General features: G+C 39.0%; 1 protein-coding gene and 1 pseudogene across 6 annotated transcripts in view; both read right to left on the reverse strand.

Moving 5' to 3' along the window:
- NAALAD2 (N-acetylated alpha-linked acidic dipeptidase 2) overlaps positions 1-4069 on the reverse strand; it is a 61080-nt gene extending 57011 nt beyond the window's left edge. For 2 of the 6 annotated variants that reach the window (XM_070273212.1, XM_070273214.1), the window contains exons 1-3: positions 3812-3899; positions 3518-3712; positions 1447-1550 (exon numbers count right to left, since the gene is read on the reverse strand). In XM_070273212.1, the coding sequence (XP_070129313.1) occupies positions 1447-1511 (65 nt within the window). In that variant the 5' untranslated portion in view covers positions 1512-1550; positions 3518-3712; positions 3812-3899. Of the gene's footprint in view, positions 1-1446; positions 1551-3203; positions 3713-3811 lie in introns of all 6 variants that reach the window. The other 4 variants (XM_070273209.1, XM_070273213.1, XM_070273210.1 and 1 more) reach the window with 3 other exon arrangements.
- A 15515-nt stretch (positions 4070-19584) lies between these two features.
- Positions 19585-21014, reverse strand: LOC100050258 (ornithine decarboxylase pseudogene; annotated as a pseudogene).
- Positions 21015-24898: the final 3884 nt, after the last annotated feature.

A 24898-nucleotide genomic window follows, 5' to 3' on the forward strand; every position in this document is an offset into this window, starting at 1 on the left:
CCAAATAAATGCTTTGCCTCTTCAACTGGTTTCTGTTTTTGCAGGTTGACAAAATTAATAAGATTAACCATTGAAAGTGCCTTTTACTGTAACTGATGGTAGATTCTCGGCAATGTCACGCTGCCTGTCCTCCTCCTCTTATGGCATTTCTCTTTAAAAGTATTTAGAAGGTTTGCAAATGGTGGTCCTTGTAGATAGGACTCCTGCATCTGTCCGTTTAACCCTGGAAGAGATCTTTAGCAATACCTGATTAGATTCCTCATATCCAACCAAAAGCAGTTTTGCAGCCAAAGCAAAGTTGCCTCCGAAGTGGACTATGGAGGGGCCAGTCTGGCTGTGGTTATACTCCCAGTCTTCGCTGCATTGTCTGAGGCCCTGAGGATCTTAGTTAAGGCATTTTTCTTTGCTCCTAACAAGTTCCCAGAGAGTCCAGTTTCTTTTTCTTGCGCTGTAGTTGTTGATGGGTGTATCTGATAGTTTATCCCTTGGAACCTTTGTAGAATCCCTGATAGTTAACTTTGAACCAAATATCTTTAGTGGTATAATGAATTTCAAAATATTTGTGTGTTGTTAAAGCCCAAACTAACTCCAGCTCTATTGGCTACTAGGCCTTTTGTCATTCCTCAACTGATGCCTCCAGCATTTTCTATTTTATAGAAGACCACCTTTAAAAAAGATATTATCATTAAATAAGCAACCCCCCTCCCCACACAGCAGCATGTGCAGCAGGTTAGAATGAAGTTATTCAAACAGAAGCAATAGCCAATGACGTAGCTCTACTCCTCATAGTTTAAGAAACACTTCCCTCACACATCCTGGATTATTTTTATATGTTTTATTACTAAATAATATTGGAATTTTAATAAATATCCAATTTCTACTTTAACGGTTGGGTAACAAGGGTCTCCTCTATGCCACAAATGATATAAAATATTATTTGTGTCAGCATACACAAAGATGTGTTACACACATATCTTTTGAGGATTGATTATATAATTTATTAATTCCTAGACCCTTGGCTTTTTCTATCTGCTACCCATGGGACCACGCGCTATTAACTATATCTCTTTCAAAAGGCAGATCAAAATCATGTCTAGAAAAAGGTTTGTTGGAGAAAGGGAAGGTAGAAACGAATGATTAAAATGACTAGCCTATTTGTGAAATTTGTTCTTTTCTTACTCCTATCTCAATTTGTATAGCTAGTTAAAGTTTGACTAATAGAAGAAATCAGTGCAGTAATTAGCAGTTTCCCAACTTGATTAGTCTTCCCAAGTTAAAATTAGATGATTCATTCAATCAATATTTATTGAGAGGCTATAGCATGCCAGCCATTGTGAAAAGTTCTGAGGATCTGATCTTTGCCTTTAGGAAGCCTCCAGAACAATGAGAAGGCAAATATTGAATATGTAATTAGGTGTAAAGCATTCTAAGAAGGAGCAGTATTACCTTAAACGTGAATGTTGTCGCTGCCTCAATAGGTGGCATCTGCAAACTTTGTCTTGCCAATCCATTGTAAAATGTCCAGTTAGCTGGTTCAACAAATCTTTGGCCTTTTGTTAATACAGATACAGATTCATTACTCCATCTTAATTAAGCTTATAACAGAAGGCTGCTATCACAGTTTCTAATTATTAGCATCTTAGAAGATATTCGCATCTTGCAAAGCATACTTAATAACGCAACATTGTTGATTTATGCCAACCACTTTCAACGTTTCCTTCAAAGCTAAAAAGTGTGTAAGAAACTCAGTATTGGAGAACCAATCTCTCAATAAAACTCTTTAACACATACAATCTGTTCATTATTCAGTCAGCCTCTGACAGGACAAAACGCACTTATCTTCTCCATTCGTAAAGGTAAATTACTCTTATATAATCCTTTTTCCCCCTCTTCTCACATCCTAGAAGAGGCAATCTTGTACAAAGTTCAAATCCCATCAAGTGGGTCATAGCAAAGTTTGAAAAGAAAGTGTGACATATGTACTAATAAAGCAGCATATGTAAATTCCTTAATAAACATACCAATATTGAGGATTTAATAGAGAAGGAATAATGTTTAGCTGTCACAAATTTCATGTTTTGTTCTTTTCTTTTTTTTGAGGAAGATTAGCCCCGAGCTAACTACTGCCAATCCTCCTCTTTTTGCTGAGGAAGACCAGCCCTGAGCTAACATCCGTGCCCATCTTCCTCCACTTTATATGTGGGACGCCTACCACAGCATGGCTTTTTGCCAAGCAGTGCCATGTCCACACCCGGGATCCGAACTGGCAAACCCTGGGTGGCCGAGAAGTGGAACGTGCGAACCTAACCACTGCGCCACCGGGCTGGCCCCACAAATTTCATGTTTAGTTTGAAGATGTTGCCTTATCTTTCATACGAAAGGGATCACCTAGATGCTTGCTGTACAGATATAGATATGATGCCATTAATGATGTCACAAGGTGACATGATGGTCTGGCCATCCAGACAACAATGTTCACTTTCAAAATAGTGAAATTTTGATATCATATGGCTGAGATTCATGACAAGAAATACATTCCAGCTGAGTATTTCTAAAATCCTTGGCCCAAAAACTGCCAGAAATCAGTTTTAAACTTAAAATGAGATGTTACAATGTTAGTACATTGCACAATATACCATAACCTATAGAGCAGATGAGAAGTGAGACAGAAGAAGAAGTGTACATATGAGAAAAGGGTAAAAGACTAAGAAAAATGAGTGAGAAGAAATTTTCAAAGAAAAGCAGAAGACCATGATTGGATGTTTTCCTTCTGATGTCACAATTACTCTACTCAACAGCAAATGTAGAAATTAGAAAAGACTCACCAAGTTAAAGTGTAAAACAGAGAGATGACCCTCACCTATGCCCTCCTTTCAACACGGGATGTGTGTACCATGATGCTAACATTCCAGGTGGCACCTTGGCACAGGTAAGTTATATTATTTGCCTTTTAAACCAAATATTGCTGCTCAACATTTCTCATCCCGTATCATTAGCATATGCCTTCAGCTATTTCCCATGATAACTTTTACCTAATAGTGCTAGGATCAGGGGACCCCTCATGCTTTTCCTGCCAACATTCTCATCCTCTAGCCTCATTTACATTCTCAGTCCCTGTGTACCTTCAGTATCATTAGATGATGAATAAATCTCTCTACATTCTTGATCTCCCTTCTAAAAGCCCTTTCTATATTCCACCTTACCTGACATCTGTTTTCACTTGATGATACCACTTTCCCTAAAACCAGATAAATTTCCACTCATGGGGAAAAGGAAAAAAGTCCATGCGGACTTATGGGGTCAGAGAGGAAAGATGGATCTTTGCTCTGCCACCATTATTCCACTGTGTTTTCTCTTTTGAATTTGCTACCCTCGGATCATATCATTTACTTCCTATTCTCATTATTGTCCCCAGTGGAGCACCCAGATGTTCTCCCACCTTCAGCAGTGTTTTTAATGGCTGTTTTATAGATTTGGGGTGCACCTCTGGTCCTTTGTTCTTCGTTTTCTTTCGCACCTTGCATTCAATCCACCAGTAAGTTTTATGAGCTCTGCAATCAAAATGTATCTTGACTCCAGCTGCTACACCAGTATTCCTCTAATCTTAGCCACAGTCGTCTCTCTTCTAGACTTGTATGACAGCCCCGGAAGTGGTGTCTGCCTCCACTGATGCTCCTGTACAGACCATCTTTGACTCAGTAGAGTTTTCTTCCTAAAGTAGCAATCAGATCATGTTATTATTAATATCCTTCCAAGCTTTCTCATTAAACTTAAAAACAAAATTCAGACTCAAAGTGGCAACCAAACTCACTTGATCTAGCTTTTGAATGTTGCCTCCCTTCAAGGTAAGACAACAAGGAAACACATGCAAATCAAATGCACAGAGACCAGAAAACCACATCAGCAGAGATCACCAGCATCATAAAGAACCAGACAATCCCAAAGGGAGGCTGTGCTCCCCTAGTGACAGTGTAGTACGTCCATATGTCTACAGATGAAGGAGGTATTAGTAAATGGCAAATAGCCAAGGAAGTTCCTGGCCTTCTTCCAAAGTAGTGTCCAAAGCTCCCTAACAAGGTAAAACAGCAAGAAAGGGATATTCAATAATTTTATAATTAGGAGCAGTTATTGGAAAAACTAAATTTATTTCATGTTTTTACTTCAGTGAGCTAAGACTCCTTAATTAACCATAACTTTTTTTTTTTGAGGAAGATTAGCCTGAGCTAACATCACTGCCCATCTTCTTCTATTTTATGTGGGATGCCTGCCACAGCATGGCTTGACAAGTGGTGCGTAGGTCCGCACCTGGGATCCGAACTGGCGAACCCCAGGCTACCGAAGCAGAACGTGTGAACTTACCTGCTGCACCACCAGGCCAGCCTCAACCAGTAACACTTTTTGACCAGCTAGACTGACCAAGGACAATATAATTCATAAAGTCAATACAAATCCTATTCTGCAAGCCCTATTTATAATGAAGACTATTCCTATAATTCCCTAAACTGCATTGCCAGTAATTGGGAGTCAGAGCTTATTCTCTGTTCTCTCAGTGTCAGACCACCCTGAGAAACACTGCCAGACATTTGCCAGGCTTCTCGCTACTACCAGCTTTCATGCAGAATGCCTTCTTTTTCTTACACCCAGACAAGCAAAGCTATTAGTAAGTGAAAGAGGTTTTCAGATGATTGAGTGGTGAAGTTATTGAGGACTCTGGTTTGTACTTAGAAAGAGGCTGAAAAGATCCAAGGAAGAAGAGACAAAGGTAAGAGAACCATGGTGTGGTCCAAGGGGATGGGAAATCACTGGATCAGTGAATGCTCTGGCCTTCACACAGAACAAAATTTTAGCAACCTGTCTATCCTAATTCCTAAAACACGGGTCATGCTTCCACAACAAAACTAAATCTCTAACCAACATGGACGTTTTATTTACTCCTCTGTAAAGTCTCTTTTCCTAAATAAGAATGTTATTAGAATATTTCATAGAAGTTCCTTTAAGTTGGAACAAAATATCTGAGTGTAGCTTGCATACTGAAGAATAAAATGCCCTGGAACTAAATAAATAAATATAGCTGGACTTTAAATGTGTAAAAGAAAAATCCAAAAATGATTATAGCCATCTGTAGACATTGTCACAGGTTTTTCTTCACAAAGATTTTAAAAACACTTAACTCCAATCAACTCAGAAAGATGATTTGACCCCAGGACCATTATCCTGGTCATCCTTGTTGTCAGCTTTGTGAGGAAAAGGGGTGTGGTGAGCAGGCAAACTATAAAGCTGGCATCTTAATATCAAAACTCCGAGTTTTCTGTATTGCTTAGAGAAGAACGATTCTGTCCTTAGAATTTATTGGTCTTCAGAGACCTCTTCACCCCAGCGAGATACAGCCAAGGAGAAAGACTCTACCCTTAAGAACGATCAGCTTTCCTGAGTTTTATACCTTTTCTTATTTGATTAGTTTTGGCAAAACCAAATTTAAAATTGACCTATAAATATAGAATTTAGACAGGCAATTCCTGTTTACCTTCTACTTTAAAAATTGCTTTGGATGCTTGATCTGTAGGCATTGAAAGATGGCATCTTATCCAGGTAAAAGGGTGTTTTGCCTGTAATTAAAACAACTCCTTCAAATTAAAAATAAAATTATCAAATGATTCGGAAATGCCACTTCTGAGTTTTTTTTTTTTTTTTAAAGATTGGCACCTGAGCTAACAACTGTTGCCAATCTTCTTTTTCCTTTTCTTTCTGCATTTTCTCCCCAAGTCCCCTCAGTACATAGTTGTATATTTTAGTTGTGGGTCCTTATAGTTGTGGCACGTGGGATGCCACCTCAACGTGGCCTGACCAGCGGTGCCACGTCTGCACCCAGGATCCAAACCCGCGAAACCCTGAGCTACCATAGCGGAGCACGCAAACTTAACCACTCGGCAATGGGGCCAGCCCCAGAGTTTTTATCTGAAGAAAATGAGAACACTAATTCAAAAAGATATGCACACTCATGGTCATTGCAGCATTATTTCCAATAGCCAAGACATGGAAATAACCTAAATATCACTCAGTGAATGAAGGCATAAAGAAAATGTGATATATAAATGCAACTCAAGATTCTGAGTTGACTCCATCTATTATAAAGGGCATTATTGGGATAACTGGCAAATCTTGAATGGGGTCTGAGTATTAAATGCAGTAATGCATTAATTTCCTGATTTTGATGGTTATATTGTGGTTATGTAGGCGAACACCCTTATTCGTAGTAAATACACACTAAAGTATTCAAAGGTGATGGGGCTTAGAAAAATAATTTACTCTTCAATAGTTCTGGAAAAACAAACGATCTTTGTACTATATTTGCAACTTTTTGTAAGTTTGTGAGACTTTCAAAATTCAATAAAATATTTTAAAGTAAAGCTTTTATTCTAACCACCTCCATAATTAGTATATCAGCTCTGACACAGGGTTATCACCAGTTTAGGATGTGCATATCATAGGACACAGAAGCAGATCAGAGTAGGAAGATAAACAAAGCAAAGAAAGGAAGAGAGCCTAAACCAGAATCCTAACAGAGATGGCTCAGAACACTGAGCCAAGGGCTTTTCAACCAACACCCTAATGGAGAGGGATTTATAGTTACTGGTACTTGTCCTATAGGAATATAGTTAAACAAACTGTTCAAAATTTGCTCAATAGTGAAGGTTCATTCTTCTCAACTTACTCCTTTTGTTGAATTTTTGAAGTCCTGTATTCAGAAGGTGTAAATTGCAGGGAGTCAGCGGTTCTTGCTCTTCTGGTGAGCAACACGTAGCATGCCTTCACAGAATGATCTCCGAGGAGGAAAAATTATTGTCAGGGGCTCAAGCCATTGAATTTGATGAGTTCCCGGTCAGCCTTATTCACAAAGCCTGTGTAGCAAACTCTAGATAGGAGTTTAAGTGCAGTGCGATTCCATTCATTTTGGAGAGAAAAAGCAATTCACTTCCAACTCAGTCTACTTTTAATCAATGAGAAAAGCACAATACACTCATATACGCACACTATATCTATTTAAGAAAACAAGAGTTATAAGACTCTGAAGTTACCCAAATCTGTCCAATTTAAGTCAAAAAATGTAAATCAACAATTTTGTACATTTCTCAATTTCCTATTTGCAAATATTTAAAAATTTAAAGAAAAAATAATTTTACACAATTTTATTTCTAGTACAGAAATGTCTCAGATGTCTTAGAAGTTTATTATTCTATATTTCATATTTCTGAGCCATTATCCTTTCAAGTTGATTTGTCTTCATTTCTTTTTCATTTTCAAAGTCCTTCTCTGTAAAAATAGAGTTCTCTTGATGTTTCTCTTTAAAAGTGTAAATATTAATAAAAATTTTCAGAAATGTGATAATGAAAAGTATAACTATATGAAGTCACTGACATCCATACTTACGGTTTAACTTAGTAATTTTTTATACCAAAAGAAAAAAAAATGAGGTCCGAAGTACTTTAATCTGCAATGTAGAGTATAACAGAAAACCTACTATATTAAAAAAAACACCTCATTGTGAACTGTGTTACCTGTAATGTGCATCATCATTGGCCTGTGCTTTTGGTATCTGTCAGGTTCTATTTTGCAAGCAACATGCACTGACTCTGACTAACTTCAGCAGAAAAGCAATATTAGCTCATTGAATCTCTGGAAACATTAGAAAATCAAAAATTTTTAAAAAGTGGGCTGAAATCAAGGCAGCCAGGCACCCATAACTATGGCACAACTATGTCCCAGGCATAATTTGGTGAGGATGTTGTCTACAGGAGCAGGACACTGGATGACACTAACCCTGCTGCTGTGTAGCACTTGCTCTAGAGAAAATTGCGACCACCACCACAGGACACTTAGATCATGTGCTTGCGCCCTAGCTTCCAGGGGCAGGGAAAAGAAATGTCTAGACTTTATAGCTTCTCTAGTGGGAAAGAGTTCTGAGACTGTGAAGAATCACATAGTGTAATATTCCACAAAGAGCAGGGTTGCAAGTGCTAATCAACCAAAACCATGCCAGAAAATGATCCTTAGTCCATCTTTTGCCTTCCCAACATCCACACACATTATTCTCCCTTTAGTTACTTTTCCAAGAAACATCCCCATGGATAGTTTTATAATGTTCACTCCTAACAAACAAAACACTTACCCCTTCTCTAAAAAGACAGAAAAATGTGTTAGTGTCTAGGGATGTGGTTCTTGAAGTGACACCCCCAGACTAACAGCATCAATATCACTTGACAACTTGTTAGAAGTGCAAATCCTCGGGCCGAACCTGGAACTATGGAACTGGAAACTAAGCAATCTGTGTTTAACAAGTCTTCTAGGGGCATTTTGATCAAGCTCAAGTTTGAGAACCACTGGTCTAGAGTGGTTGATCTTGACAGACAAAGAGAAATAGAGGTGCTTTTTCACAGTGGGAGGAGTCAACTCAAAGTCTCAGAGTTACTGCGACCAGCGGCAAGTCTAGCGTTTGTAGCAGATGCCCATCCTTCCTCTAGTTTGCTCGTGATTCCATCTCAACGGTCTCATCCTGTAAACAAAACTGAAAAGCTAACCACCAACCTCATGTCCTGTTTACATTTTATATGCAATAGGAAGAGAGACAGGAAATATAAAACAATTTTTTAAATTAAAATAAAAAATTTTAAAATATATCCATGATACAATAGGATATGAGACAGATGAGATTAGTGTCCTTGCTTTAGCAATTGATCATCTTTCATACTCAAAACTCTTTAAAAGATATTTGACTATTTAAACAAAAATAATACCAGTGTAGTGTGGGATTTATGATATATGTAAAAGTAAAATGTACAGAAACAATAATAAAATATCTGGCCTATATGTGTCCTATAAAAAATGCACTTTAAATATAAAGGCAAACTGGTTAAGAGTAAAAGGATGAAAAAAGCAAGTAACTTGATAAAACTAAGCAAAGTAGTAGCAAGATTGGCTCTTACTATATCAGAGAACGTATATTTAAGAGCACAGAATATTAGCAGAAATAGGTAGGTCATGTTATTTTATTTCATTTTTTTTAGTATATATATGATGTTTGGGGTTATAATAAAAAAAGATGTTGAAATTTCTTTTTATTTTAGTGCACTTTTCTTCAATTTCAATAAAAAATTCTTTTTTTTCCCAATTCTTTTATTGTGGTAGGTAGTCATTGTAGAATGATAAAATGGTCAAGTCATGAGAGCACACAATGATCCTAAACATTTACATACTTGCTTAACAGACCTTCAAAATACATGAGGCAAACACTGATGGATCTGCAAGATGAGATCAACACATCTACAATTGTAGTAGGAGATTTTGATGCTCTTCTGTCAATGATTGGTAGAACAAATAGACGTGAAATCAATAAAGATAGAGAAGACAGAGCAATGCTATCAACCAGCTTGAGCTACTAACATTTATAAAACACTCTACCCAACAATAGCGGATTACGCATTGTTTTCAATTGTGCACAGAACATTTAACAGGATAGTTCATATTCTAGGCCATAAAACTAATCTAGACAACCTTGAAAGGATGAAAATCGCACAAAATTTATTTTCTGAGCATAATAGAATTAAATTAGAAATCAATGACAGAAAGAACTGGAAAATCCCCAGTTATTTGGAAACTAAATAACATACTTCTAAATCACCTATTATTCAAAGAAGAAATAGAAAGGGAAACTGGAAAGTGTTTTAAACTTAAAATGAAAACGCATCAAAATCTGCCAAGAAAGCAGCACGTAAGGGGGGGAATTTATAGCACTAAAAGACTCTGTGTTAGAAAAGAAGAAAAGTCTCAAGTCAATGACTTCAGATTTCACCCTAAGAATCCAGAAAAAGAATAGAATTAAACCCAGAGTAAGCAGAAGCACAGGAATAATAATCTGAGAAGGAATCAATGATCTGGAAAATACAAACAATTGAGAAAATCAACAAAAACAAAACCTATTGATCTTTGAGAAGGTCAATAAACTTGATAAACCTCTAGGCAGACTGATGAGGAAAAAAAGCAGAGAAGATACAAATTGCCAATATCAGAAATGAGAAAGGTGACATCACTATGTATTCACAGATATTAAATGAATAGTAAGAAAATATGATGAACAACTTTATGCGAATAAATTAGGCAATTTAGATGAAACAGAAAAAATGTCCTAGAAAGGAACTTCAGCTGAAGACCACCAGGAACACACCTATAATTAAACAAGTTGGGTTTATGACTCCTTTTAATGAGGGAAAACACACACCAAGGGGAACCATGAAGTGTCTCAGTAATACGGTATTAGAAAGAAACTTTTATGGGACTTGAGCTATGGTTGGGGGAGTTGAGTGACGGTCTAAGGAATGGGGGTTTGCTCTAATTGACTCCTGTCAGAAAGTGGAGGTACGTGGTTCTGTCATTTCACCCCTAGCTATCACTGAAGAGAAATCAAAGCGTGTGTCCATACAAAGATTTGGACATGAGTACTTACAGCAGCCTTATTTGTTATACCCCAGACAGAAAACAACCAAGATTTCCATGAATGAGTAAATGGTTAAACTACGTTATATCCATTCAATCAAATCTTATTCTGCAATAAATTTCATGCACGTAACAACATGTGTGAATCTCAAAATAAATGCTGAATGAAAGAAGTTAGGCAAAAACACACACATATATATGATTCATTTATATATAATTCTAGAAAATGCAAACTAATCTCTAGTGACAGGAAGCAGATCAGTGGTTGCCCAGAAGGGAGCAACATGGAGGGTCAAGAGGATGAGATTACAAAGTGGCAGGTGGAAGCTTTCAGGTGAAGGATGTTCATTGTCCTCATTGTGGTGATGGTTTTACATGTAGACTATACATCAAACCAAAATGTGCAGTTTGAAGATATGCTGTTTATTGCATGTCAATTATACTTCAACAAGGCTGATAAAAAAGAAAGCAAGGGAGGTAGTTGCTCTCCTAAGTTTCAGGCACAGTCACTTGAACCAGAAACAGTGGACCCAACCAAGATCCTCCTGCTTCCTGGAGTGACATTAGAAGTTATATCTCAATTAGCATACATATATATTTTAATGGAATGGATTCAAGAGTAAGTAACCTGAGAGGTTAATTGAAAGTTGAAGTTTATATGTGAGCCTCTATATCCCCATGTGTGTCATAGGTAAAACAGTATTTTCTCCATTTCATATGTTGGCAATATTATGACTCACTACTATGTTAACACTTAGTATAATTATAATAGGTAATTATATTTTAATAAACTACAGGCTTGAGTTCACAGAACCCAAGTAGGAAAATTCAGAGAGCTTTTTGGTTCTTAGACTGACACTGATTTTTTTCTTGCTTCTCTATCCAGAAATTTTGATTCCTACTCAGTACAAGGTGTCCAGAAAATTCTTATCTGGCCTACACACAAGTTCTTCATCAGTCACATGGTCCCTGAGCATGGTGTTTAAGGGATCCACCCAGACTAGCTGAGAAGATTTGACTTTGCTTTATTTAAAAAGTAGACTTTATTATTATTTTTTTACAGAATGACATTTTTATGTAACTCGACCAGAAAGCACATCACGTTTAAGAATTGGTTAGCACAAAACTTTTGAGTCTTCAAAAGATTTCAAGATGGGTTTACATAACTTCCCATCCTTGGCTGTTTTTTTCCCAGTTTTATTGAGATATAATTGACATACATTACTGTACAAGTTTCAGGGGTACAGCATAATGGTTTGACTTACATATTTTGTGAAATGGTTACCGCAATAAATTTAGTTACATCCATCATCTCATATAGATACAACAAAAAGAAAAAGCAAACAATGTTTTCCTTGTGATGAGAACTCAGGATTTACTCTTCAGAACTTTCAAATATATCATATAGCAGCGTTAACTATAGTCATCATGCTTTACCTTACATCTCCAGTACTTATTTATAACTAGAAGTTTATGCCTTTTGACCATCTTCCTCCAATCCCCCCTCCTTCCCCACTCCTCTTCTGGTAAGAACAAATCTGATCTCTTTTTCTATGAGTTTGCTTTTTAGATTCCACATATAAGTGAGAAAGTATTTCTCTTTCTCTGTGTGACTTATTTCACTCAGCATAATGTCCTTGAGGTCTATCCATGTTGTCACATATGGCAGGATTTCCTCATTTTTTATGGCTGAATAATATTCCATTATATAAACATATCACAACTTCTTTATCCATTCATCTGTCCCTGTTGCTTCCTTGTCTTAGTTATTGTAAATAATGCTGCAATGAACACACGGGTACAGATATCTTTTTGAGTTAGGGCTTTTATTTCCTTTCTATATATTCCCAGAAGTGGAATTGCTGGATCATATGGTAGTTCTATTTTTAATTTTTTGAGGATCTTCCATACTGTTTTCCCCCAAAAGTGCACAAGGATTCCCTTTTATCTACATCCTTGCTAGCACTTGTTATCTCATCTTTTTCTGATGGCCATTCTAACAGGAGCGAAACAATATCTCATTATTGTTTCTATTTGCATTTGACTAATGACAGTGAGGTTGAGCATCTTTTCATGTACTTGTTGGCCATTCGTATATCTTTTTTGGAAAAATGTCTATTCAAGCCTTTTGCCCTTTTTTTGAGGAAGATTGTTGCTGAGCTAACATCTGTGCCCATCTTCCTCTATTTTATATGTGGGATGCTGCCACAGCATGGCTTGATGAGTTGTGTGTAAGTCTGTGCCCAGGATCCAAACCTGCAAACCCTGGGCTGCAGAAGCAGAGCATTCGAACTTACCCACTACGCCACCAGGCCCGCCCTTTTTTAATTGGATAATTTGTTTTTTGCTATTTCGTTGTGTTCTTTATATTTTGGCTAGTAACCCCTTATCAGATACATGGTTTGCAAATATTTTCTTTCTCATTCCATAGGTTGTCTTTTCACTTTGTTCATGGTTTCTTGCTGGGCAGAAGCTTTTTAGGTTGATGTAGTCTTACTTTATTTTTTATTTTGTTGCTTGTGCTTTAGATGTCATATCTAAAAAATTGCCAAGACTCATGTCAAGGAGATTTGTTCCTATGTTTTCTTTAGGAGTTTCAGGGTTTTAGGTCTTGCATTAAAGTCTTTAAGCCATTCCCAGTTAGTTTTTGTGAGTGATGTAAAATCAGGGTCTAGTTTCATTCTTTTACATGTGCCTATCCAATTTCCCCAGCACCATTTATTGAAGAGACTGTCTTTTCTTCATTGAGTATTCTTGGCTCCCTTGTCAGATATTAGTACATTGTATATGCTTGGGTTTATTTCTGGGCTCTTGATTCTGTTCCACTGATCCGTCTGTTTTTATGCCAGTATCATACTATTTTGATTACTAGAGCTTTATAGCATAGCTCGAAATCAGGAAGTGTGATGCCACCTGCTTTGTTCTTCTTTCTCAGGATTGCTTTGGCTATTGGGACTCTTTTGTAGTTCAATATAAATTTTAGGATTGTTTTTCCTACTTCTGTAAAAATTGCCATTGGAATCTTCATAAGGATTGCACTGAATCTATAGATGAATTTTGGTAGTATTGATATTTTTAATAATATTAATTCCTCTCATCCATGAACACAGGATACCTTTCCAGTTATTTGTTACTTTATTTTTAATAGTAGTCTGAGGAAACTGACCTCGTGCCTTTTGGGTCAGGTTGACTACAAATGTCTATCAGTGTCCTTTAGTGTTGGGTATTTTCAGGATAATTTTTGTATTGTGTCTACATCTGTCCCAACTTTGACATTCATTTGAGGTTTTCAAGAGGAGGATAAAGACATTGCTACTCCTTGTAGTTTTTAACTTGCAGATATCTGCTTCTCTCTACACAATAGGTCTCAAGCTTAGAACATAATGATTGCACATCAGAATCACCTGAGAGCTTTAAACATGCTGATGATTGGAGCCCAGTCCAGAGATTCTAATTTAATTGGTCTGATCCCAGGTATTGGTATAATTAAGAGCTCCCCAGGTAAGTATGCAGCTAGGGCTGCAAACCACTAGCCTATAACCTTGTTACTCAAAATGTGTGTCAAAGATCAGATCAGTATCACCTGGGAGCAGTCTCAGGCTTCATTTTATTTATTCAGTAGGGATCCGCATTTTGACAAGATACCCACATGACTCAAAGGTACTTCATTTTGGAGAAGCACTGGTCTAGAAAACATACAAACTCCGATGGGGCTCAAGTTCTTAAAATAAGTTAATATCCTGAGTACGAGTCCTTCAAAATGTCTTCTTCAAGATTAATTGGAATATTTTTAGCACTTTGAATTTTTATAACTTTTTGAATCAACTTTCATTTTTCACCGGAAAAAAAACTCCAGTTTGGTTTGTAGTTTTAATGTTGAACAGAATTATTATCAGACACACATTTAACAAATTAAACTTTCTATTAAAATAGATGACCACAAATTCAGTTCCTTGGTGCAAATATCTACAATTGTTTTGAAGAAAGGAAAAAAAGCCTCTCTAAAGTTGCATCATATTTAAGAAACTGGGGGGGCCAGCCCCGTGTCTTGGTGGTTAAGTTAGCGCGCTCCGCTTCCGCGGCCGAGGGTTTTGCCGGTTGGAATCCTGGGCGTGGACATGGCACTGCTCATCAGGCCACGCTGTGGCGGCATCCCACATGCCACAACTGGAATGATCCACAACTAAAATACATAACTATGTACCGAAGGGCTTTGGGGAGAAAAAGGAAAAATAAAATCTTAAAAAAAAAAAAAAGGAATCTTGAGGGAGAGCAGAGAATGTCTTTAAAAAACAAAGAAGAAAAAAAAAAAAGAAATTGGGGAAGCAGAAAATGGCTCCTGCAAGGATTACACGCCTCATTGCTTTTTATAATAGCCTGTAATGGGAGAATATTTCCACAAGGTGGCAGTAGTGCATCCATTCCAGCCTCAAATTAAAGAACTAAACTTTCGCTTATTCAAGGATACAATGGGCCTCATTCTAATGTATAGAATAAAGCAATTTAACTTAATAATAAGTTTTTACTACTTACAGTCTTGGATGATGATTTTAGTTGTTCGAATTATTTTTCATTTTAATGTTTAAAGGAAATAGTACTATGTATTTTGACTGATTTGACCTGTGAAAGTATTTTATTCTGTTTTCAGAAGTATACCTTCTAAAAATAAGTTAAACTTCCATAACTGGTGAATATTAAGTTTTCATTTTATTAAAAAGTAATAGATCCACAAAAATATGCCTATTTGATTTTTTAAAAGGCTGCATAAGCAATTCAAAGGAGGAACGATGGCCTTTTCAACAATTGGTGCTGGAGCATTGGATGTCCACAGGCACAAAAAGGAACCTTGACCTAAATTCACACCTTATACAAAAATTAACTGAAATGAATCACAGACTTAAATGTAAAGTGTAAAACTATAAAAGTTTTAGAAGAAAACATAGGAGAAAAATCCTTTAGACTTGGGGCTAGGCAAAGAATTTTTAGGCTTGGCAACAAAAGCGTAATCCACAAAAATAAAAAAATTATAAAATTTGACGTCATCAAAATTAAACACTTTGTCCTTAGAAAGACCTTGTAGAGGATGAAAAGAAATTACAGACTGAGAGAAATCATTTGCACACCACATATCTGACAAAGGACTTGTATCTAGAATATGTAAAGAATTCTCAGAACTCAATAGTAAAAAAACAAGCTATACAATTAGAAAATAGTCAAAAGACATGAATAGACATGTCACTGAAGATAATATACCGATGGTAAATAAGCACAGGAGAATATACTCAATATCATTAGCTATCAGAGAAATGCATATTGAAATCACAATGAGATATCACTGCACATCTATCAGAATGACTAAAATAAAAATTAGTAACGACACTGAATGCTGGCAAAGATGCAGAGGAACTAGATTACTCATTCACTGCTGGTGGGAATGTGAAATGGTGCAGTACCTCTGGAAAAGAATATAGCATTTCTTACAAAACTAAATAAGTGCTAACCATATGATCTATCAATTGAACTCGTGGGCATTTATCCTAAAGATATGAAATAGGCTTATGTTCACACAAAACACGTACATGAATGTGTATAGCTTGTATTCATAATAGCCCTAAACTGATAACAATCCAATGTCCTTCAGTGGGTGAATGGTCAAACAAACCGTGGTACATTTATACTGTGAAATATTATTCACCAATAAAAAGGAACAAATGGCAAAGACATGCAAAACTGCACCCGGGATCCGAACCTGCGAAGGGCCCTGGGCTGCAGAAGCAGAGTGTGCAAACTTAACCACTACACCACCAGGCTGGCCCCAGTGTATTTTTATTTCCCCCCTCCCAACTTTGTAACATATATGTCACATATTTTACATTTACAAAAATTATAAAAGCTTCACAACATTGTTATGATTGTTGTAATGATCAATTACATTTAAAAGAGTTTTACATCAAAAGAAAAAGTCACGTATTTATCCATAACATTATAATTTCTGGCATTGTTCATTTTTTATGTGTATATGCATTGTAGCACAGGTATATATCTATAAAAGACAAATTCTTTCAGTTTGTCTATCAAACAGGAGAATTGACCCAGTCTCTACTACTCCATCTTAACCAGAAGTGGAAGTTTTTGCTTTTTTGTAAATAATATTTGAAATATTTTTAATTAAAAGAAAATGGATTTCCTACTAATTTTATTAGTTGTGTGTTGTTTTAGTACTTCAAAAATTAACTACTTGTTTCTGGATTGCTGGTGAGAACGAAAATATCTTAGATTGCTTATTTGAGGAATTCTTAAGGAAATTCGAAGGAAATATTAAATTAAGATGAACCTGTGAGGGTTAGAAAATATTGTGGTTGTTTAACAATGGCTTTTATCTGGATGATATTTGTTCAAACAAATGTATAGTTATGTATTTTCAAAAATGTGGAAAAAAGATTGTTTTTTACTGACCGTGTACCATACCATTGTTCCCTTTGAGAAACTCATTGTCTTGAATGTGTTATTGTAAATGCGCCAGCTTTTTTGACACCATTGACGCACTTTATTTCTTAAGGCTGCCCTCTTTTTTTTATTTTTTAAATAGACTTTATTGTTTAGGGAAGTTTTAAGTTCACAGCAAAATTGAGTGGAAAAAAGGGCATTCCCATATACTCCCTGCCTTCACACATGCACAGCCTCCTCCACTATCAACATCCTGCACCACAGTGGTACATTTATTACAATCAATGAAACTATACTGACACATCATTATCACCCAGAGTCCCTAGTTTACATTAGGGTTCAATCTTGGTGTTCTACATGCTATGGGAATGACACGTATCCACCTTTATAGTACCATACAGAGTGTTTTCACTGCCCTAAAAACCCTCTATGCTCCGTCTGTTCATCCCTCCCTCCCCCCAATCCCTGTCAACAATTAATCTTTCTACTGTCTCTATAGCTTCCCCCTTTCTAGAATGTCCTATAGCCGGAATCATACAGTATGCAGCCTTTTCATATTGGCATTTTTCACTTAGTAGTATGAAATCAGGGTTCCTCTGCTTGATAGCTCCTTTCTTTTTAGCACTGAATAATATTGCATTTTCTGGATGTACCATGGTTTATTTATCCATTCACCTTGGTTGCTTCCATGTTTTGACAATTATGAATAAAGCTGCTATAAACACCTGTGTGTAGGTTTTTGGTGGACATAAGTTTTCTACCCCTCTGGGCAGGTAACAAAGAGTGAGATTGCTAGACCATATGGTAAAAGCATGTTTAATTTTTTAAGAACTAAAGAACTGTCTTCCAAAGTGGCAGTACCATTTTGCATTCCCACCAGCAATGAATGTGTTCCTCTTGCTCCACATCCTCGCCAGTACGTGGTGCTATCACTTCTTCATAGTTTATCTGCCAGTTAGAACTTGTTAATTACTACTAAAAGAAACAGATTGAAGTATGATATTCAGAGTAAACAAACAAACAAACAAACAAATCAGGAAATCCCAGTTATGCTTACCTCAGAGGAGGAAGACAAGCTGTGGGGCCACCTCATCACTGCTTGCCTGGCCCCTGCCCGCCCGCACCTGGACCCAGGAGCCTGGGCTGAGCAGCGCCTCCCTCGGTGCGGTCCCCACAGCACCGCCGGGTAAAGGAGCCCGCCGGGCGCCTCGCCCGGGACAGGAGCTGGCTCTGCGGGGGCCGGGGGGTAGGGAGGGGCAGGGTGGCACGCGGAGCCCTTAGGGTCTAGGCGCCCACGGAGCAGGATAAGGGGACCCGAGACCGCAGCCACGAAGGTCCCCAGGGTCTCCGCCCGCATAATCGTCCCGGAGGTCTCCAGCCTTTGTTTCCAGGACCGAGTCTCCCCGCGTCCCTCAAACGGAGCCAGCAGATCCGGCTTCTAGTCTGACCCTCGAGGCAGCTCAATCCCGCGTCCAGTGTCCTCCGGGACGCCCAGGACTCCTCCGCACAGCCAAGCGCTTCTGAACAGAAGGAAGATTTCTGAGTTCCTGGAGAGCAGCCACTTAACTTCCAAGAAGATGACCATGTCTCCACCCTGCTCCGCGCCCTTCTGTCTCCCTTCTTGGCCCCGGAGACCCCTGACCAAATAGAACCTAGTCTTTCCCAGACCAGCGGGGGAGCTGGCATGTTGGGGGACAGCACGCACTGCTCCCCAGGTTTTTGGGAGCCAGGTGTCCCGAGCGCCGCGGCGCAGGCGCTCCTCCTGCGGGCCGCAGCACTCAGCCGGCGGAGGCGGGAGCCCAGGAACCCGGCCTTGGCCCTGGAAGCTCCGAGCCGCCGCGGCCGCACCGCCTCCTCCTGAACACGGACGCATTTCCCTGGGAAGGCGGTTTCCCTGGAAGGAAGCTGTTGCAGCTCCGGGAACAGAAGCGAGGAAGATGCGCTGCCTTCCAGCCCTGGAACCGCGTTAGTTGGAGTTTTGAGTTCCTCTGACCTCGAGCATGCCAGAACCAAGGATGGAGCCCAACGTCCACATGGACTCAAAAAGGTCGGTCTCTAAGCAAGACCTTGAACTGGAGGAGTAGCTGGGGCTGGGAGTGTCCAAACCTGCTCTGGCTCCCCCTCTAGGGCGCTGACTTCTGGCTGTCGGGACTCACCTGCAGTGCTTCTGCTGGGTCCAAGGACCTGAAGCCTTTATCTGGTATCTTTGATACAATATTTTTCCATAGCTCCACTTATATTTTTTACTAGACTTTTATTTTTTACAAGAAAAATTCATGTTGCTGCTGTTAAAAAGCAGAATCACTCGGTATTTTAAAAGATAACACAATACAGCGAAAACTGTTTCTTTTTTTTTATTTCAAGATACTTTATTTTTAAAACAGGTCACCACACTAAGCTTTTGGCCCCTTCTACCAATGTACAAGCTACAAACGCTTGCTTGGCAGCTGAGCGGCACTCTTCAGTAGCGTGTTTGAAAAGTGAATAAAAATCCATATAAAACAAATATTCAAATAGTTTCCATAGGAACACAGATAAGTGTGACCCCATCTCCTAGTCTTCGGTACTGTTGCATCTGTGCCAACTCTACTTACAAAGACATTTCAAAACTACCAGGAATTAAGTTAAATGGTCCCCCCAATCCCTACTTCAAGCTAAACTCGTAGTTAACAGCTAGAAGAATGGTATCTACACATTAATGCTGGCTAAAGCACAGGCTGCTGGGTGCCGCTTCATCCCACTCTCCCAAGCACAGGACACAGGCAGAGTGCTGACGTCCTGCTCCTCCACTTCAGGCGGGAAGTCGTGGTTCTGGATTTGCTGCATCAGTTGCCATGTTGGCCCTGACATGGCATAGTAGATAGCTGACCTCTGGAATCTGTTGAAAGTAGAAGCAGCAGCAACAGTATAAACACCCCTGTTTTCAAAGAGCATCCAATAGCCCACCTGCATCTCGGGCAAGTTACAGCGCTCAGCAATGCGATAGAGGTCGTCACACCTCGGTCCTCACATGCTGGATGAATAATACTTCTCATCTGGTTTGGGTCTCTTTTACAGAAGAGGCTTCACGTGTGCATGATCATAAAGGATGCAATTAAATGATCCATATACTCCATCATTCACGTAATACATAAAGGTTTGTTCACTCGACTCATCTTCATCATCAGATCCTGTTTGTTCCTTTAATACGAGTTTTTTCACAATGATATTAACTGCGAGCATGAAAGCTGACGCAACGTACTATCTGCCTGGCTCAGCTATGACTCTCACTCCCAAGTCTGACAGAAAATACTTGTCCAGTGCTGGGTGGATTACACTGGTGACCTCTTCAAATTTAAGCTTTATATCCTCAGATCCAGGAAAGCCAACACCAATATCAAGCAGATACATGTTGAAACCAATCTCAGCCCCCATGTCAAAGACACAGCAGGCGTCAGAGATGGCCTGCACAAAAGTCTCCGAGTCAGTGCAGCCACTTCCCACATGGAAGCTGACACCAATGATGTCAATATTTAGCTCTTTCGCCTGTTCCAAAAGAAGCCTGCTGGTTTTGAATGTAGCACCAAATTTAACACTGAGGCGACAGACTGCTTTGGAATCATTGGTAGCAATCCGCAAAACCAACTTTGTCTTTGAATGTGCCCTGGCAACTTTCATCTACTCGACTTCACTGTCAAAAGTCATCATCTGGACTCCGTTATTGGCAGCATACTTAATCTGGGACACTTGTTTACAAGGATTTGCGTGGATAATCCTCTCCGGAGGCACCCCGAGACTGTGCATCAGTTGTATTTCAGTCTCGCCGGCACAGTCAAACCCTGTCCCGACGGCAGCTAAGGTCTTCACGCTGGTTCTACTATCATTGCATTTGATTGCAGAGAAGGGGGTGACCCCAGGAAAAGCTTTTAACCACCCCAGGTGTTTCTTTAGGATGTCTCCCAGGTCCGCAACATAGAAGGCATCCTTATCATCATCAGAAGAAACTTCATTAATTTTTTGGTCCAGAATGTCCCTGGCAGTAAAGCCTTCATCGAGAAAATGGCACTCAAACTGTCCATTACTAAAGTTGTTCATCGTTTCTTGATTTTCCTCTGAAACGCACCGAAGTGGAAAACTAAGAGATGACATTCAAAGGAAGTATTGCCAGCTTTTCACAAAGGCAATTTTCCAGAAATTCCAAGTCCCGCTGAAGATACGTGTGCCCTCAGAGAAGCAGTGGAAATGTTCTAGAGCGCGCGGTCGCAGCGGGTCAGCCCCATGGAGACGCCGCGAGCGCGCAGGACCGCCGGCCGCCCCGCCGCTGTCGCCGCCGCCCCGGTCGGCCGCCTGCCCTCCCGCCCGCCCGCCGCTCGCTCCCTCCCGCGGAGGACCGCCGCCCCGAGGTGGCGCCGGAGCGCTGGCAGAGGGGCGGCGGCGGCGGAGGCTGAGCCTACCGACCCGAAAACTGTTTCTGAACTAAATAAAACAGATAAAAAGGAAATAAATACAAATAATATAATCAATCTATGAAAAGCGCACACTACCATAAACTCGTGAAAGAGGAGACTGGAATTCTTTATAGTAAGACAGAAATGAGTAATTCATTTTCTTTTTATATATTCTTGAGAGAACAATATTTACTTTATTTAAAAGACATCATTGCTGGATGTAGAAATATGCTCAAATTCTTAAAAAAGAAGGGTGACATATAAAGTGTCATTTAACCCATTTCCAGGTTCTGTCATTTTTTTTTTTTTTTGAGGAAGATTAGCCCTGAGTTAACTGCTGCCAATTCTCCTCTTTTTGCTGAGGAAGACTGACCCTGAGCTAACATCCATGCCCATCTTCCTCTATTTTATATATGGGATGCCTACCACAGCATGGCTTTTGCCAAGCAGTGCCATGTCCGCACCCGGGATCCGAACCCGTGAACCCTGGGCAGAACATGCTAACTTAACCGCTGAGCCACCAGGCCGGCCCCCAGGTTCTGTCACTTTAACGTCATTTTGTACAGAACTGATACTCTTTTTTTACTCTTCCATGCACTTTCTCATTAAGTAATTTACAGCAATGAGTTCTCAAGTTATAAGTCTTGCTCTACATAGGAGAGTACTCCAACCACGATTTTTATTTTCTCATCAATAAGAGTTTCTGACATAATCATCTAATTAAAAAATCCGTGTCATAGATTATTTACATGAAACCAAATCAGATGTTCTCAAACAGTGTTCATATGCTAAGAAGTAGAATTGTTACTGGCGGCCGCAGTCTCCAGAGTGAGGATTCTCAGGTCTCTCCTCCTACTGATGCAGGAAGAAAAAATATGAATAGAGGATTTTTCTGCCCCCAAATTAAGGTGGTTTTCATTTTTCTTGGAACTGACAGTGGGAGTGTCAAAGAAGGAGGAGAAGGAAATTGGGAACATGGGCCAAAGGAGGGGACCGGGGGAGCACTAGGAGGGACTCCAGCAGCGTGTCAATACTCTGCTGGCCCCTGGGGCCTTCTGTGACTTCCCCTGTGTCTCTCCTACCGCACCCTGGACATTACTTTCATTTATTCGTCTTGGCTCCTGTATCTCCATCCTCTGTGTACGGTGGCTCTCTAGGTGAGCTTTGCACGTCTCCCACAATGATCTCATCATCCTTGAGGCTTCAGCTGTAACTCTCCAACCTCCATCTCCAAATAGAAAATATCCCCCCACGTTCTAAATTTGTGTTTCTAAATGTCTTTTGGGCAAATCCAATGAAATGTTTTATAGACTGCTCAATCCTAATTTATTTAATATGGTCCTCAATATCATCACTCTACCTCACCTTTAGTCATTTTCCAAACATGTTTCTTTTTTGAAAATTATTTCTAATAAATTTAAATTCTAGCTTCATTTTGTCAAGTATCTCTGTCAAAGAAGGTCAGCCTAAATACTAAGAAAATGATGACAATGACAACTTACTGTTTTACAGTAGAGAATCAACGTGATGTTTAATGAAAAGATGATTTATAACTGCAAAGAAAGGTAACTGTCTGCAGTCACAAATGCCAGTCATGTTGTGGCATCCCCGTCACTTCCGGTACCTCTGGACGGGAACATTTGCTCCTAGGCTAAGGCCATGGACTGGATGGCAATTCATGGAAGGTCTGGGCCAAGAGTTCAGGTCAGTCTCCTGGAATTTGATCAGAATGACATGATAGGTCAAGAGGAGGAACTCTCTTCTTGGTTATATGGAGGAGAATATTCGTTATAATGTCTTTCCCACACTCCCACTTGCATCAATAGGTGTCAAGATCTATTTCCTGCTGTGGAGCATCTCTGGACTATAAAGTAGAAGCGTGAGCTTTATTAATGTTGCCCAGAGTTCTTTGTACACAGCAACCCCTCTTGCTCCTTCTCTGTCACTCTCAGGTCTACCTTTTGCTATAATCACATTTGACCAGGGACAAATCAGGAATAAGCACATATGTCAGGAGACTGCCCAAATCTGAGAAACTCCTACTTCTTGTACAATCTTGAACAAAACAAATAGGTAATATCTGATTGCCTTCAGGTTCTCTCAAATGTAATGAAAAACATGATTTTATGTTAAATATGGTGGTCATGTAAAAGGCATGTGTTTGAAATTTGTTTATTAATTACGGTGACAATTCATCTATGATGTAATGAATAGAATATACGCAGTGGTTCTCCTCTTAATTTTTCAACTACAAATTGAAGGAAAAAAAAGCATCTATGTTTTAATGAAGTTTACTGTCCAATACAATATCTTCTTCCCAAACAGACTTGTGTCATCTGGAAAATTTTTTCCTTATTTTCTTCTAATTAAACCCCTCTTATCCATCATTCTTAGGTTTAATAATCCTTTCTTTGAGGCTAATTTTGATCACTGATGATGCATTTTTTAAAAAATTCCCATCACGTAAGTAGATAATATTCTCTATCAGTGTTATCTAATAGTCTGTAAGTTACAAGAGGTTAAGGCCAGTTCTGAGTCAAATATGATTGTAAATATAGACAAAAATGAATCTTAACTCTTATCTCATGGCATAGAAAAATTTCCACATTATTCCAGTTGTTATTGTGAAAAAGAATAATACATAGGACACATAAGTCAGTAAATATAAAAAACATCTTGGGGCAGGACCAGTGATGCAGCGGTTAAGTTCTCGGCAGCCCGGGGTTGGCTGGTTCAGATCCCGGGTGCAGATATGGCACCACTTGGCAAAAGCCATGCTGTGGTAGGCGTAGCATATATAAAGTGGAGGAAGATGGGCATGGATGTTAGCTCAGGGCCAGTCTTCCTCAGCAAAAAGAGGAGGATTGACAGCAGTTAGCTCAGGGCTAATCTTCCTCAAAAAAAAAAAAGAGAAAGAAATGTAATGGGAGCCACATATGTAACATAAAACTTTCTAGTAGCCCCAATAAGAACATTAAAATAAACAAGTGGAATTAATTTTACTATAGATTATTTAAACCAATATATCCAAAGTATTATAAATTCCATGGGTAATTATTATCAAATTATTAGTGAGATTTTTACTTTCATTTTTTTCTACTAAATCTTAGAAATCTAATGTGGATTTTATACTGATTGCACATCTTAATTCAGACTAGCCCCTTTCAAGTGCTCAATAATCACTCGTGGCTAGAATCTACAGTATTGGAGGACGCAGGATTAGAAAATTATTTAAATTATTATTTTTTTTCTAAATAGTCCTGTGCCCTTTGAAGGAAAATGAGAGAGGACAGAATAATAAGGGGAAAAGTGGAGGGAGAAAGAAAGAAGAGGCACGGGAAAAGAGAGTAGGGAACGAAGGGACTCAGACTCTGATGTGAGCGCCCTAGTGCTCACTGCATCTCCCTGGGGCCTGAGCCCTGATCCTGCTCCATTAAACCTTCTATCTTAATGAGCTTCAGCTGCTATAACAAAATACCCTAGGCTGAGTGGCTTAAACAACACATTTATTCCTCACCGTTCTGGTGGTTGAGAAG

The sequence above is a fragment of the Equus caballus genome, chromosome 7, assembly GCF_041296265.1.
Source record: "Equus caballus isolate H_3958 breed thoroughbred chromosome 7, TB-T2T, whole genome shotgun sequence".
Classification (NCBI taxonomy): domain Eukaryota; kingdom Metazoa; phylum Chordata; class Mammalia; order Perissodactyla; family Equidae; genus Equus; species Equus caballus.